This window comes from Corvus kubaryi, unplaced genomic scaffold (assembly GCF_017639235.1).
Source record: "Corvus kubaryi isolate FWS band 111438036 unplaced genomic scaffold, C.kubaryi_AGA036_p1.0 78, whole genome shotgun sequence".
Taxonomy (NCBI): Eukaryota; Metazoa; Chordata; class Aves; order Passeriformes; family Corvidae; genus Corvus; species Corvus kubaryi.
This window is the reverse complement of record NW_024582065.1, coordinates 6,037,772-6,054,230: the sequence shown is the minus strand read 5'-3', so window position 1 is coordinate 6,054,230 and position 16,459 is coordinate 6,037,772. Positions and strand designations below refer to the sequence as shown.

General features: G+C 44.2%; 1 protein-coding gene across 2 annotated transcripts in view; it reads right to left on the bottom strand.

Annotated features, from left to right (window-relative positions):
• ABL1 (ABL proto-oncogene 1, non-receptor tyrosine kinase) overlaps positions 1-15,499 on the bottom strand; it is a 77,924-nt gene extending 62,425 nt beyond the window's left edge. The window contains exon 1 of one of the 2 annotated variants that reach the window (XM_042052232.1): positions 14,546-15,499. In XM_042052232.1, coding sequence (XP_041908166.1) covers positions 14,546-14,681 — 136 coding nt within the window. In that variant the 5' untranslated portion in view covers positions 14,682-15,499. The remainder of the gene's footprint in view (positions 1-14,545) is intronic. The other variant, XM_042052233.1, reaches the window with a different exon arrangement.
• Positions 15,500-16,459: the final 960 nt, after the last annotated feature.

The window sequence follows — 16,459 nt, the reverse complement described above, 5'->3', positions numbered from 1 at the left end:
AAGGATGAACTCGATCTCAGCTGGAATGGTTATTTTATGACACAAAAAAGACATATAAAAAAAAGGCATTAATTCAGACTGCATCTTATGAAAATAATATTTGTAGGAAAGAGACAATGTAGAGGAAATGGAAGGACAATGTTTCTGGACTATTGAGTCCAGAAATACAATTTTCCCTCAAATACAGGCTTTGAAGATTGAAGGAGACACGTGTAACATTTTGCTACAGTTATGTTTCTTCTTTCCCATCGCTGTGTTGGTCAGGGTTCATGGAAGAAGAGATATTGCCAAGACATGAACCTGTGCATTGTTTCTTCAATTTCTGCGTCTGTTTGTTAAAGGAGATAAAAATCTGCAGGCTGGATGAGAAAAAGTGTCTGAACTGGAAGTCCCCAGTGCCTGTCCTGCTCCAAAGTGCTGCAATCACACCACCAGCCTCCTGGCAAGCTCCAGGTCAGGCCTCAACAACTGGTGAGAACAAAGTGGAAATCTAAGCCCCATCCCCTGTAATTGCAATGTAGGAGAAAAACACCGGTTTTCAAAACAAAGCTTCTCGTTATAACTCACAACAGCGTCCTGTCCACATAATCCTTTCAGGCTTCGTTCAGACAGAGGGATCCAGTCATACAGATGAGTTTGGCTAAAAACTTTGATCCATCTCATCAAGAAAGCTAAAAGTTTCCCAAGAACAAGTCTGATTTTCTGGTTCCACTGAGCTGTTGGAGGGGTATTTTGCACCTTAGAGACTGCAAAAGTGTTCTCTACCATCAGGCTGTTCAGGAGTTACACCAATTATAATTACAGAAGCAGTGATCAATAGCTCAAGGGTCACAGGCTGTGGTGGGAGAGGAGAGCAGGGATGTCAGGGATGTCTGGATGACACTTTACCCAAGTGCCACCGGCTTTTCAAGTCCAGCTGTCCCAAAAAGGACACTGCCAATCTCTAAGGACTATCCTCCCAAAATGCAGCAAGAAGGAACAAGTACAGAAAGATGCCAAAATATCGATTTGAGTGGGCAAAGCAGCCATCTCCCTTTACTTAAAGGGGCAGAAAAAGAAATACTATTTTCAATAGTAAGCTAATATATCCAAGAATTTAAAAGCTGACCTGAGAAGAAAAACAAGATTAGGTTTGCTCTTTTTTGCTGCTTTGGGAAGACAAAGCCCCTCTCAGAAAACCACCATTTTTCATGCCAGCTTTAACTATCTTAAAGCCAGGGAAAAAAGGATAAAATCCAATTTTTCTTTCTTAAATCCTTGGCAGGTCACCTGCAGGAGCAGGCCAACAGCTTTTCTAGGAGGCAGTAAGAAATTAGTACTTTCTTTTCTAAACAAGGATTTCAGTTGCTTCAGCTCAACAGCAGGATTTCCATAGTCTTACACAATACAAAGGAATCACTCAACCTGCAAGAGCATCCAATTTGAAAATGGACAGTTGTTTCTCCAAGAAAAAAAGCAACAAATGGATAGAGACAAAGAAAACCAACAACAAACAACCCCAAAATAATCAAAACAAATAAAAATAATCAGCTTTAGCACACTGGAAGACAAAAGGTGAGCAGTTACAAGATGAGTGAAATATCAGGGGATATACAACACAGATTTTTGAAGGATCAAAAAGGATCAAATTTGGGTGGCTATAGGATAGGCATCTACTAGAGAGCATTATCCAGGAACAGTTTAATCTTGCCCCACTCCAATGAATAAATCAAAGCCAAATAAACGTGCACAGCATTCTATTTTGGCATCAATACCTGTACAAAAGGCAGAGCTTCCAATTTAAACCAGCAAACACAAACTATTCCATCTCTGAGGACCTTCAAGCACTTCCACACTTTTAACCCTCTTCCCCTTCTACGAAGAAATCTTATAACCAATTTATATGGGTTACAGAGCAAGAAGTTGCAGCTTTATGATGATAAAGAACATAAAGATGAAGGATCTGGTTTTGACTTAGGAACAATCCAAGCAGGTACTTGTTAACTACCTGTGATGCTGTTCCCTGCTGCAAGGAATAACACAGCATTTCATCTGCCTCAGCACCTGTGCACCCCTGGAATCACTCCCTACACAAACCTCAATTACCCAGCCTGAAAATATACATTTTATATATCCAAGGACAATCCCAGCACTGAGGAGAAATTATTGAAAAAAATCTCAATTATTCTTCGCAACATAACACTGATGTTGGGAGTGAAGAAAAAGCTGCTTTTCTTTCTGTATTATTTGGTCTGCGTTTGGTAGCACATCGCAACTGTGTGCAAGAGCCAGATGTGGGAGGAAAAGTGGAGGTGGCACAAGGGAAAGCAGGATCCAAGGCCCCGGTCGTGGTTTATCTGTGGTCTCACAATAACAGGAGCTCTGTCACCCAGGCTGGCTCGCAGCCACCCCCGCAGCAGGAAGCGGCAGAAGAGCCCGGGAGAAGCCGTGAACATTTCCATAGCTCTCCTCCCCCATCCCTGTTATCTGCTTTTACTTGTGCATCTCATAAAACACCCCCAGGCCAACCCCTGGCAAGGCCAGCTCCTCAAGCCAAAGCTTCATAAAACATCCCAGGTATGATCCCGGGCTAAAAGCAATTCCCTCACCACAGCTGCAAACCTTGGATGCTCAGATTGACATGTCAGCCTCTGAAACCAAGAGTCAGGACGGGTGGTTTGTACTCCAGAGGAGTGGGAAGTGCTGCATGGCATGAGGAGGTGAATTCCAACATCCCTGGCTCCAGCAGGGCTTTGTTTGGGCAGGAGCTGCACTCACACACCTTGGCCCACCTTGGAGTCAAGGTGTAGGTGCACTGACAGAACTTAGCAAAAGCTCTCCCACAGACCTCCTCCTCCACCCCTTTTTTGCCTGAAGTATTGCACTCAGATTGGTTTTTTTAAACACTTTTTTTGATGGGGAGAGAGGCACAAGGAGAAATGTCCAATATACTCGAATCCAGTTTGTTGTAGTCAAAAGAAATCCATTTGTTCAGCTTTGCATTCAGCATCCTTGTGATGATGATTTTTAATAGCACTGCTTATCTGGATCCATTTTAAATAATTCAGAATTTGGTTACAAGTCAGGAATGCACCCTGCAATTACCTTTTGAGTGAGTCCTGTCAGGTAAGACCTTACTCTCCAGAGGAGGCTGCAGAGCTCCCCTGGACTCATCCCTTATGGATCCTGCACAAATTGACACCTCCACATGGCTGACCACAGATACCAGCAGAACACACTGCAGCAAGACAAAGAGAATTCAAATCCAAGTGTGATTGTGTAAGACTGTAGTAAAGAGGTCTTGGAGTAGAAAACAGCACCTTTACTTGCACAGGGTTAGTTTTACTCCTAAAAATTTTAGAAGTTAGTACATTTTTAAAATTCAGCTGCTAGCAATTCCAATTTGAGAATCATAAAAAGTACTATATTAATAATTGAAATGCAAAATGCCTGTCTGATTCACTCCAGCCCTCAGTCCCCCTCCCCAAAGGGCTTGTTTGCCTTAGGGGAGCATTTCACAAGCAGCACATCAACTTTCTGAAATAGGACTTCAGCAGATGAAAGCCTCATAACCACAGAAGAGCCGCCGTCCTTCTACAGCTGGAATTTTAAAAGCTGTGACATCCATGGAGCAATTTAAAGGTAGAATGGCCAAAATAGTTCAGCCCAACCAAGCACTGTGGCTACCATACCATGTAGTTATTTCAGAAGTGGCTCACCAGCCATCTCCCCATTTCAGCCACAACATCCACCCTTTATCTCCCGGCAGACAAAGTTCCGCCGCCGCCGCCGTGACTCACGGGCACCGGGGTGACGAGGCACCCTCAGCACCGGCTGACTCAAGACTGTCCATGGCCATGAAGTGTGTCTCATTCCAGGGGCTCCACATCATCCTGCTCCAGAGTCCTGCTGAAGCCCACCACTTCCTAATTTGGGAACGCTGCAGATGACATAGATGTCTGAGCTGGAAAGCGACTGCTCTGTTGGTCTGTGTCTTTCACCTCGATGTTCTTAATGCCTCTGTAGTTATGCAGGACTAAATGATGTGGGCATGGCCAACACAATGCAATACTCACTTTTCTGGGGAAAAGTAACCCAAGTTAACAAATTAGAACAAAAACACTTCACTGGATTTGTGCTACCTATTCCTATGAGTGGAATGTAAATATTTCAAGTTAACATTTCACGGTTCTTTGAATCCTTACCTGATAATAAATGCAGCACTGATCTATTTTCATTTAATGTTTTTCAAATCCTGTGTTTTTAACCACAACTACAAAGTCACACTGCTGCTCAGTGAAGTTCACAATTCCTCTCAGGAGAGGTCAGCTTATCAACATTGCAGCAGGTCTTCAATGAAATGTCATGCACTGCCTTTGCTTTGCAGAGGCAAAACTGCAGTCACCAAGATGATTACATTAACATTTCAAGCTAGCATTTGCCTCCAAAAATCCAACCTTTCTTATTCTAATTCATCCTTTTGGTTGGCTCAAAATATTACCCGCTTAAGAGGTAGCTGAGTGTGTTTTGCTAACCAGCCACAGCCTTCAGGATTTGGCCCTCTCCAGACCCACTGCTGCAGCAAGTCCACAATTAACTCCCAGATTATGTCTCCAAGTTGTATTTAGCAAGCACCAACAACCCACACCACACCTGGTGGTGTACCTGTGGTCATAAAAAGCCTTTTCTACCCCCACTTTTCAGCAGAGCAAGGTAAAACCCACCAGCAGTTCTCACAGTGAGGGCTAAATTAGACTGAAGCTTCCCCAACACATTTTTTTTTTTCCTAATGACGTGGAATTTGAAAGGTTGAGCAACACTTACACTGTCTAATGTGATCACCTCATAACAATAATTACTACTTTATACCTGAAACATGAAAGCACCTTGACATCCAAACCTCAGTGTGGGAGGCACTATTTAGACACAACAGACAATCTGCAGAGCGCAGGGAAATTGCAGCTTCTATATGAACATCAACAGTATCAAATGATGGGAAGAGCCTTGTCTTCCCTCCAGTTCATTTCCTGTAAAGGACATCTATTTTCTATTAAATAACTCCACGTTGAGAAAAAAAAAGAATGTATATAGCAAACACATTTAGTGCAATCCATCAATAAGTCTCGTAAGAAGTAAAGGTTTGGCTGCAGAGACTTTCAAATGCAGCTTCTTATCTATCCAGCTAAATATATTAAAGAAGAAATAACAGCTTGGCATTCATTCAAAATTTTTCATTTGAGCTTTCCTAAGTTATTTGCAAACATGAGATGTAGCCAGACAACAATAGCTCTAATAGCTGTTCCAGTTATTCAAGCTAAAATGGGACATCGTTTTTAAATGAACATTACGTGTAGTCAGACTTACATAAGGAATGAAAAGAACTTAGAGCCAATAAAAATAATAAAAATAAAGCCCAATTTGCACACACATATTTATAGCTTAAACTATTTTGCTAGATACACTAAATCATCTTCGTTATTATAAAATTCTCCCACACAAAAGAGATTTGAGTAAAATAGAGTATTACTAGATTACAGCTTTGCTTTTGTAAGCATTGTTAAGACTTCATAACAATTTAACTCCACAATTAGCTCTGTGAGAGCAATTCTGACATTCAGACAACACCAACTGTGTAAATAACTGTCACAGGCTGAATTTGTTTCCAGATATTCCCTCAGCATCCTTGCCAGCAAAAGCTCACGTTCACAAATGCTGAACTCAATGCTACAAGAAGATTTACCAAATCAGTTTCTAAACCAAGAGGAATCTAATATTTAATATTAATATTAGGAAAGTATTTCTGTTTTAAAAAAGCCAGTGCAGCATAACAAAAGAAGTAGGGGTATTAGATCAAATGCAGAAGATATCAATAAGTGAAAAGGAATGCAGAACTGAAAACTATTTCTTTTTTTTTTTTTTTTTTGAAACAAAGAACGGGCTGAAATGGAGCTTGAGGAGATGAGGGAGCAAGATTTTCCCATTAACAGTGAAAGCAAACATCACCTACCAACCTTTTTTTTCATCAGCAAGCAAGCACATAAAGATTACAGGTTCTAATAGTATCTAAAAAGACTTGACAGCCACAATTTCTGAAACCCACGGTTGTCACTTCTGACCCTGGTGCTCACCATTAAACTTTTGCTCATTTCCAAGATGCTTCTCACTGCAGGGATTGTTTTAATCAGAGCAAGTTAGTGAAGAGTCACAGAAGACATCTGGTGGCCAGTGCCCCAAATGACAATTTCATTTGCTTTACACCTTTGTAATAAACCTTACATTTTAATTAAGTAAATAATTTTAAACACTTTAAATTAATTAAATAATTTTATTCACAAAAATCCAAGTGAAAACAGTTGTGTTTACTGCATAACAGCCCTGTGATAACTCTCTGTGGTCAGTCCAGGAACTGAGAACTTGGGAACAGCCCTTCATCAGGTATGTTAAATGAGGCAGAACCTAACAAGCAGCCTTTGAATTTGGGCAACTTGAACATGAATGACATAGCAAACATTTCCTGAAAGCCCAAAGAATTTCCTATTTAAAGTTTCCATGTCTTTATCCCACTACCATTTCACACATTCAGCCTCTGGAAAAACAACCTTGTTTATTTTGGGAACACACACACAAAAAAAAGTCCGTGAAATAGCCATCAGTTCCCCCAGGTGTGGATTGGCAGGAGATTAGCTCACTGGGATCACTATAAAACCTGACAGAGCTCATGTGTGTGTGTTTTGGTAGATTCTGGATGCGCAGAGCAAGTGAAATTTCCTCCTCTACAGCGTCAGCGTGACGGGAAACACAGGGAACATGCCCAGGTCACTCTGTACTTCCAGCAGAGATGGACATTGGACAGGGAACAAACAGCAGGTCAGCAAACGGGGGAATCCTGTCCTCCAGCAAGCCTTGCCATCCAAACCCCAGGCATTTAACAGGCAGCAGAGTATGTAATTCAATAAAGTCTTCATCCCACATTATTCCCAGTTTCTGAGGCCATCACTCCCTCTTTGATGCAAATGTGGAGTGCAAACCACAGCAGAGGAACATTGAGCCTTTTACTATTTCATGAGCTCTAAGGAGAGACTGGACTAAAAAACACTTGCTACTGCTCAGACAGCACTTCAAAGGAGGAATCTACAGAGAGGCAGACTGGACACAGCTCAGGCCCCAGGAAGATGTGGCAGGAATAAGGTAGGAAAAGTCAGCTGAAATGATAAATGCACCAGAATGCCTTAGAAAAGCGTCACTAATGGATAAGCAGCTTCTCAAGGCAGGCGACGTGTAGCAATATTGATTCTTTAATACACACAATGAAACCAAAGTCTTAATGATTAATAATCTGTTGTGAAACTCTATTCATTAGGTAAAAACAGTGCTCAGAGATGACACAACATAAATCAGGCAGTCTCCTCACTCATGAAAGAATGATGAGCTCGCTTACGTCCATGTAAATTAGCAGCAATCACTCTGCATAAAAGCAAGCTCCTGCTTTTCACAACCCAGCTGGTAACAGCCAGGAAAAAATGCTGGGAAAAAAGAAAAACAACACACACAAAAAAACCCCCTAAATCTAATTTCAACACTAATTTCAGAAAGTACTTAAGCAAAAACTAAAGCAAGCTGGTATTCAGGACACACTTGTCCCGGCATTACAAGGAGATGTGTGGAAAGGGATTCCTCCCAGAGCACAACACACCATTTTAGAATTATATCAAATCTTGCCATGAGCATGATGAAACTTCCAGCCATTTCACAAAAATTTATACTTAATATCTAAGTGCAACGCTCGCATTAAACACAGAACTTTAAAGAAAGTTCTTAGATCTTAGTTAAGAACTAAGATCTAAGAACTAATTTAGTTAAGAACTAAGGAAAGACATTGCCTTAGGCAGCTTTACTCACTAAAATTGAATGTTCATTACCTTTTTGCCCAAGAATCCTCCTTAAACCAATTAAACGGACACTCTGGCAAGCAGATTAATAACCTCTACAGATTGTTTAGATCGATCTTCAATCAACATAGAGCAGAGTAAGAGCTGACTGATGAGAGAGTCACAGAAGCAAAGAAACAAGAGTCCCTCTTGCTTCTGCTGGAACTGCTCTGGATATTCCTACAGCAATGGACTTCTGGGATTCACAACAGACCTTTTCTAAGGAGACTAACTACTTCTCACAAGAATGGCACAGCATGGCTGAGCGCTGCTGGGTGCAGACACCGGTGCTCCTCACACAGCTCTTAACAGACACAGCAGAGAGAAGGCACCCCTTCCCCCGACAAAGAAAAGAAAGCAAAGTCCATCTGCAACAATAACTCCAGAAGGCCATTAGCATTTCAGACACTTCCTTCAGTCTCTGTAAATGCAAATCAGAGTGTTTTATACAGCTGAAAGAGATGGCACCTGCAACACACCCAATGTCCACCCACACAGTACCATGGTCATCCAGGTTTTAAACTTTACAGGGTGGATCAAGTACACTGAGGGAGCTGCAGGAATGTCCTGGTGATGCTAAAATACTCCAAACAGGGCCCAAAACTCAAGGCAGGGTGCTATGAACTTTACTGACCACAACACTGGTATCAGCTGGGTGTTAAGAGCTGGACGAACTCCTGCAGCCCTGCACCACCCCTGCCTGATGTCAGCTAAGAGCACTCCTCACCTGGCACCTGCCAAGGCACTGGTTACAGTCCCATCCATACCAGGGCTATCAAAACGCTATCCCATTATTTCTTGTCTGCTTTACCACAGTTCCTACAAGCACAGCTGGAAACACATCCCTGTTGTTCCAAGGCACAACCCATCAGCATCCCCACCTTGAAGTGACAGTCAACAGCACAGGACTTTCCAAGGCCACTTTCACCTTTCTGCACCCTCATGATTTGCCACATGCCACAGAGCCTGACCCTGAGAGCACCAGGGATGAAATCCAGGATTGTCAACTCTCAGCAACAGGACTGTGTCAACTTCACACTTTCAAGCTTAAGATTTAAACTTTTCAATGTAAAATACTGCGAGCTTGATGGTAAATGTTGAGGTGTGCTGAAGAGATGATCACCTACAAGGAAAGATTTCTATTCTAACACCCTGCAGCTTTCTCTTGCCTCCCTGTCCTGATTTCCTACCATAGCCTTCCCTGTTAAAAATTGTAAATAAGAAGCAGAACTAGCATAATCTGTTCATGAAAGCCTGGCATATGAGCAACTGCTACCTATTTGTCATGAAGGAGATCAACTGCTTAAATATGGCAAGTTATCAAAGATTAGTCAGTGCACAAAACAGAACTGCTTTTGCCCAGGAAAGGGATTAGCCTTTCCCCATCATCATCATCATCCACCTCGGTTTGTGGAAAAGCAGTTTAGAAAGTCTTATGTCTCTTTCCAAACATATTCCAACCACAGATCAAGTTTTGTGGAGGAGCTTCTTAGCAAAACCTAGTGGTATTTGATAATTGGAGCAGTCAAAAATACAGCAAGCGTTTTTTATCATGAAAAGGGATATAGTCAGAGGCCATAAACAAATCTGCATTCGGCATGCAGCAGATGTCAGCATTAACCAGGCTAATACTGAGGCACAGTGAAGTTGGATACAGAAGCAATGATCCCAAAAGCCAGGGATAAGTCTCTCCTAATAGAGATGGAAATTGAAATTTGGGAGCTGCCAAATCTCCAGCCTAACAATGAAGAAAGTTTTGTCAGTTCAGAATGAAGACCTGAAATACTGAAGGCAGACTCTAAAAAATGGATTCCAATTAGGCCAGTGCTAACAATCCAATTTCAGGTGAATGGTCTAAAGTGGAGTCCACAGTAGTAAAGCAGTTTCTTTGAAGTCTCAGGTTTCGCAGTTGGTGAAGCAGAGACAAAGTATAAAAATGCCCTGAGGTACAATGGAAAGAGATAAATGCAGAGGGGTTTAAGTACATGGGTTTGAAGAAACAGTTCTAGTATGGAAGGAATCTCATTTAAATCATTTCCATGTATGGGCAATTGACTATCTAATAAATGTATATTGCATATAACGAATACATATTGAGCTCGCTTGTAGGATAAAGGATAATGAGTACAAAAATCAGACCTTGAAGATGATCTTGTTCCAAAACCCTGCCATGGGCAGGGACACCCTCCACTACCCCAGATTGCTCAGAGCCCCATCCATCCTGGCCTTGGACACTTCCAGGGATCCAGGGGCAGCCACAGCTTCTCTGGGCACCCTGTGCCAGGGCCTCCCCACCCTCACAGGGCAGAATTTCTTCTCTATATCTAATCTATCCTCTATCAGTTTGAAGCCATTTCCCCTTGTCCTGTCACTCCAGGCCCTTGTCCAAAGTCCCTCTTCGGTTCTCTTGGAGCCTGTTTAGGCACTGGAAGGGGCTGTAAGGTCTTCCTGGAGCCTTCTCTGAGGCTCTGAACACCTCCAGCTCTCCCAGCTGTCTCCAGAGCAGAGGGGCTCCAACCCCTGGAGCATCTCCATGGCTTTCTCTGGACTCTTTCCAACAGGTCCATGTCCTTCCCATGCTGGAGACAGCACTGCAGGTGCAGTATCAGCACAATGGAGTAGAGGGGGGAGAATCTCCCCCCTTGCCCTGCTGCCCACACTGTGGGATGAGCCCAGGATATGGTTGGAACTGATTATAATGTAATTTATTTGCTTTCACAATTCAAACACTTGAAACATGAAATTTAACAGCATAAAACAAGATATATTATTAAACATAGACCCTTAAAATTTTATTTTTAATCAATAATGTAGGAAAGGGTACTTTTAATTGTTGAGATTTTTCCCCACAGTGAACTGTATAGGGCACATCTCCAACTGGCAGCTGTGGCAAGCTGGTGCTATGGATCCATTTTGCACAATTGCTTCCTAATTAAAGCAGTAAAACTTTCAGCACCCTTGTAAGAAAAAGAGTTCAGATCTAATATGACAGAGACTGTAGTTGGCTGACTTCAGCTATATTCAGCACTAAAGGTATAAAAAAATGGACCCAGTTCTGCAGTTTATCTCTCTTTACAGTGAGGTAAACAGCTCATTTAAGCTTCCCTATCACTCACCTGCTGGAAGAGAAACTCTAAGACCACATTTTATCACTATGAAAGACTATGAAAAGGCCATTTTTGTCTGAGTGCTTTATCAGTTTCTTCCTCACCTCAGCATCACATATGTAATGATTAGACTTCATTTTTTAAGCCTTCAAGTGCTGCTTTTGCTTGGAGATACTGTTCAGCCAAGATGCTTCAGGGAATCTGCTCATCATTCAGTGCAGCAACACCTCCACATGACAGTCAGAGAAGGTGTGGTGTTTGCCAGTCACTCCAGTCAACTCCTGCCTACTCTGGGACCAGAGCTGAGCCCTGTGGGAACACACCTTTCTTTTCAGAAGTTTGAGTTTTGCCGAAATTAACGCTCTGGAAAGGCACAGGATACACTAGTGTGCAAATTTCAAGGTGCACTGACAAAGTCTTTCCCATTAACTGTCTCTACTGACCACAGCTTTTCTTTCAGCTGGATATTCCCAAAAAGCAGTGACTATAAACTCATTTCTCACCAAGCAAAGCAGAGAGAAAGAAGCAAACTTTGCCTTTATAATTCCTCTCAAGTTCAAGCTTGCAATCAAAATGTGAGCTGGAGTAATGTGCAGGGTGAAATTTGTAAAATCCCAGCAAGGGCTACTCTGCTGCCCCGGGTAACGACACGAGCATGAACTCCAGCTTGTAAAACACCCTCTGTGGGGAAAGTAACAGCACAAAGAGAGAAGACCAAAACTTGCCCATAGATTACTTTTTTCCCCTTAAGGCACTCCTCAATTGTCAGCTCATGACAAAATTTAGAGCCTTTCTGCATTATTCTCACAGAGCATTTGAGCACCAGCAGAGCTGATTTCTGGCCAGTTGCCTCCTTGGCTTTTCAGAAGCCTCTCAGTGTGTTGCTTTGGGTGCTACGGAGAGTGCGACGACCGAGAAATGGAATTACTTTCCTGAAAGTTATTTTGCCTTACGCAGTTAGTACCTGATAATATTCACTAACCCTTTCAGCTAAAATCTGAAGCAGTCCAGACCTTCCACTAAGTGCCTGCTGAATGAGCCTCACTAGGACTTTGCAGGTAGTGGTCTCACCAAAACAGGATCATGAATACCTTTATAAAAACACAACCCTAAAAGGAGAGCCCTGCCACCAAAAGTTCCACTTCTTTTGTTTGTTTTATCATGGGCTTTAATACACAAGAACTTCAGACAAGTACATTTAAGAATTCACCTGTCTCTAGGGGGTTAAGTGGCCCACCATGGAATTTCTCCTTAAGCATTTCTTAGTCACGAAAAGCCAGAAACACGGTTTTCTTGGGACAGACTAGTACTCACAGTGTGACAGAGAAGCCAGATACAGTGTCTGGTGTTTAGAAGAAACTGTGTGATGACAGTACTGAAAGGCAAACGTGCAAATATTTAAGCCGTGAAAAAACACCAATTTTATTTTTATGAACAACAGCCCATGGCACATTATCTCAACAGGACTGAAGGCATTAAATACTGACCTGTTCATTAATTATAAAGTATGTCAGTCTATGTATTTCAAAGACAAACTACTGAGAGGAAAAGGAAGAGCTTTCTAAAATGAACTTTCTTCCCCTCTTAATTTGTCCAGATATTTTAATATAGCATTTTTCAGAACAGGAGCAGCCCAAATTCAAAAGAGAGCTAAATAAAAAATGGTGGTACTGCCTTCTACTGCCAGGACTTGGAAGAACCTTTTCATCCACTCAAAGGAAGAAACTTTTCCTCATGTGTATAAGCGAGGCTGATCTTTTGCAGTTCTCTTAACAGATGTCCTAGCCCTGATGTCCTCTTTCAAGTTTATTCTTTTCTAAATCAAGACACCACGGTCTCTCGTGGACATATGGCACACGGACATTAGAGATGCCATTTTTCCTCGTGAATGTGCTGGGATCTGCTGACCTCAGGTCACACTGGCAAGAAGTTACCATCTGCCTATTGCTGTTAGATGATCAAAAAGGAGCGTTTCTGGCTCTTCTGCTACAGCAAAACACCAAAGGGACTAAGAATATTGTATTGCTTGCAGCTAGTGCTCTGGCTGTATCTCATCTGACCTTGAAACTCTGTCCAAAGTAGGAAAAGCAGGAACGGAACTGGGGGTGGAGGAGTGGGTATATCACAGGACTGAAAGCAAGGAAAAATCCAGCAGCAGGTTTAACATCAGAGGGCCAAGTCGGCCTTTATACTCTCTAACCTTCCCTTAATTACCTCAAGTTCCTCAGCACACAGAGATTGTGGGGGAAAATAAAACATTAAAGTAACTCAAAACAGTATTTCAGCAGAGCAGTACAAACATGGGATCTCTGTGTGTTTGTTGAACACTGCAGAGAATTTCTTGGGCCCTTCTAGAAACACAGAATGAGAAAAAGTTTGAAAGCAAAGCCCTTAAAAGTAAAAACAAACCAAAACTTTTCCTGTAACTAGATTCTGTTCTCAGACACAGCAAATATTTCAATTTTTAGTTATATGAAGATTACAGATGCAGTTTTGTTTTGTTCACAGATAAACCTCCTCTGCAGGACAAAACTGTTGCAGAAGCTTTGTCAAAATCACATTCTCCAGCCAAAGACAGCGGCCAGCAGCACATCATCTCCAAGAACATTAGAATTAAAAAAGTGTTGTGCAAATGCAAGGATTACTGCAGAGAGTTTCAGCAAAACAATGCATTTCTGCACCTCACTTCTGTAGAGATGCCTTCAGTTTACAATTTCTTTGTTTTCAGGGTGGTTTTTTGTTTGTTTTTTGTTATTTGGGGTTGGGGGGCAGTTGGTGTTTTTGGTTTTTTGTTTTGTTTTGTTGTTGTTGTTTGTTTAAGGAAGAAAATATTTGATGCAGTCACCAAATATACCTCTGAGTCCCACTGAGTTTTTCAACTGGCTTCTTTTCTAAGATTCTGAACTCCCCTCATACTTTGCAGCAAGTGACAGGGTTGCTCTACCCCAAATTTTTGGCCTCTAGCACTTCAATCCATCACAGCACAGATGAAGGTTTAACCAGCTATGAGAAATCACTAAACAAAGGTGCTCCAAATGCAACAAGAAACTCTTTTCACAACAGCAGTAAGTTCACAAACTTTCCAAAATAAGGGGTTTTTTCCCTTCCAAGTAGCAAAGTCTCTTCGGTAAAGATAATTAAAGAACACCTGTCACTGACCACAGCATCACCACTGGCTGAGACTGGTCTGTACCATGACACAGACAATTCAAAAAGGATCAAACACTTTCCCAGACTGCAAACCAGGACATAACCAAGGCAGAAATGAGATACTTGTACATCGTTAAAAAGTTACTTCCTTGCATTTCACTTTTAGCTGTACAATAATCTCACCTTAGGTTTCAGGCAATCTGACCGAAGTATTTTCTTAAACAATCACAGAAGAGTTGCATTAAGCAGGAAGGGAAAGAAAACAAGACTTTCATAAAGTACATGTCTGCACCTGTATCTGCTCTGTGGTCTTGAATAAATCAGTATTGTACCTAGCTCAGCAAACCCAAATTAAACCAAATACCAATTGAAACTTCTCACCATGTTCCACGAAGACGTTGCAGTGTGGGCCCGCATGCCTCGATGACTCCTTCTTCCCTGCTCCTTTGATGAAGTGCAGGGCAGGCAGACTTGGCCTCCTTTGGTCCCCAAGAACTTTTCCAGGCTGCTGCCCCATAAAGTAACTCTGAGCAGCCTTTCCCAGGACGAGAAGTTTTTGAAGAAGTCTGTGATCCCTGATCTTCCAGGCTGGGAAGGAATTTTGAAGGAGAAGGTATTTAGGTGGGTGCACTGGCCGCACTCACGGTGGGATAAAGTCACTTGAGGTGAAGAATTAAGACAGACAAATTCCTTCAATGCTCCTGAAGACAGCAACAAGGCTCCTTAGGTGACTTTATGCAAAAAAAAACCGAGTAAAAGTTCCAACCGCTCAGCAATGACCAAGCATTACTAAAGTTTCAGGTTGCCATCTGTAGTGTGTCTTCCACCGGGTAAAGGAGAATTAGTTCATCTCACAAGCAAGAAACCACACATAGGCTCACCCAGGGCAGGAAACAGCCATTCCCACCACAACCAGTGTCAAGGTTTCTTTTTTTTCCTCCTTTTCTTTTGCATAGCATTGAGTTAGCGAAGGCCAAAGAGCCACGGATTTGGCTTCAAGTAGCGCTGAAGTCCAGCAGGGCCAGGTGCGCTGGAACCATGTCAGCTCTCCAGGCGAAGCAGCAGCAGCTCCGGGTGGGCTCCGCACGCTCCCTGGGGAGCGGGGATGGGACGGGGGCTCCTCGGTCACCGGGCTTCGGCTCCTTCCACCGCCGCTACCTCGGGGCCGGGGGGCCCGGCGGGGCCATGGCGGCGTCGGAGCAGCGCTGGGGCGGCCGGGCCGGCGCCCCGTGCCCGCTGCCTCAGGCGGAGCCGGGCGCGGGGCTGCGAGGCCGGGGAGCTCCGGGAGGCCGGTTCCTGCCCAGCAGCCGGGCCAGGGCAGGCGGGGGGGACCTCGCCGGCCGCATCCCCGGGCGGGCGGGCGGCGGCGGGAGCGGGGCCGGGCGGGAGGAGCGGGGCCGGGCGGGAGGAGCGGGGCGAAGGGCCGCGGGTACCCCGGGGCTGCGGGACTGGCGGGGGGCGGCGGAGGCGGCGAGGGAGATCCCGGAACCCCCGGGCCGGCGGGCGGGCGGTCACATCCCCTTCCGGCCCCTCCTCCTCCACCGCCCCCGCCTCCCGCCCGGCGCTGCCTGATCCTGGCCCAGCTCCCGGCTCCAGGGACCGGCCGGGCGGGGAAGGGCAGCGGGGAGGGTTCCCGGGGAGAAGCCTCTGTGGAGCGTGGCCGGCAGGGCGAGGGAGGGGATCCTCCCTTTACTCGGCCCTGGTGAGGCACATCTGGAGTGCTGTGCCCAGTGCTGGGCGCCTCAGGACGACATGGGCAAGGAGCTGCTGGAGAGGGTCCTGCGGAGGGCACAGAGAGGATTTGGGGGCTGGAGCATCTCTCGTATGAGGAGACATTGCGGGAGCTGGGCCGGGTTAGTCTGGAGAAGTGAAGACTGAGAGGGGATCTCATCAATCCATGTAAATGTCCACGGCATGTCCGAGGATGGTCCCAGACTCTCTTCAGTAGTGCCTGGTGACAGGATGAGGAGCAATGGCCATAAACTAAAACACGAGAAGTTTCCCCTCAACATGAGGAAGAACTTCTTTAGGTTGAAGGTGGCAGAGCTCTGGAACAGGTGCCCGGGGAGGGCGTGGAGTCCCCCTCTCTGGAGACATTCCAAACCCACCTGGGCACATTCCTGTGTCACCTGCTCCAGGTGACCCTGCCTTGATCTCCAGAGGTCCCTCCCAACCCCAACTAATCTGTGGTTTTGTGAAAAAAAACCTCTGAGGGGAGTGAGGGACTGAGCAGGGGTTGGGGGTCAGTGAGAAATGGGGGGGAAGAGGAGGGTAAGGTGAGCCATGAGGAGGCAG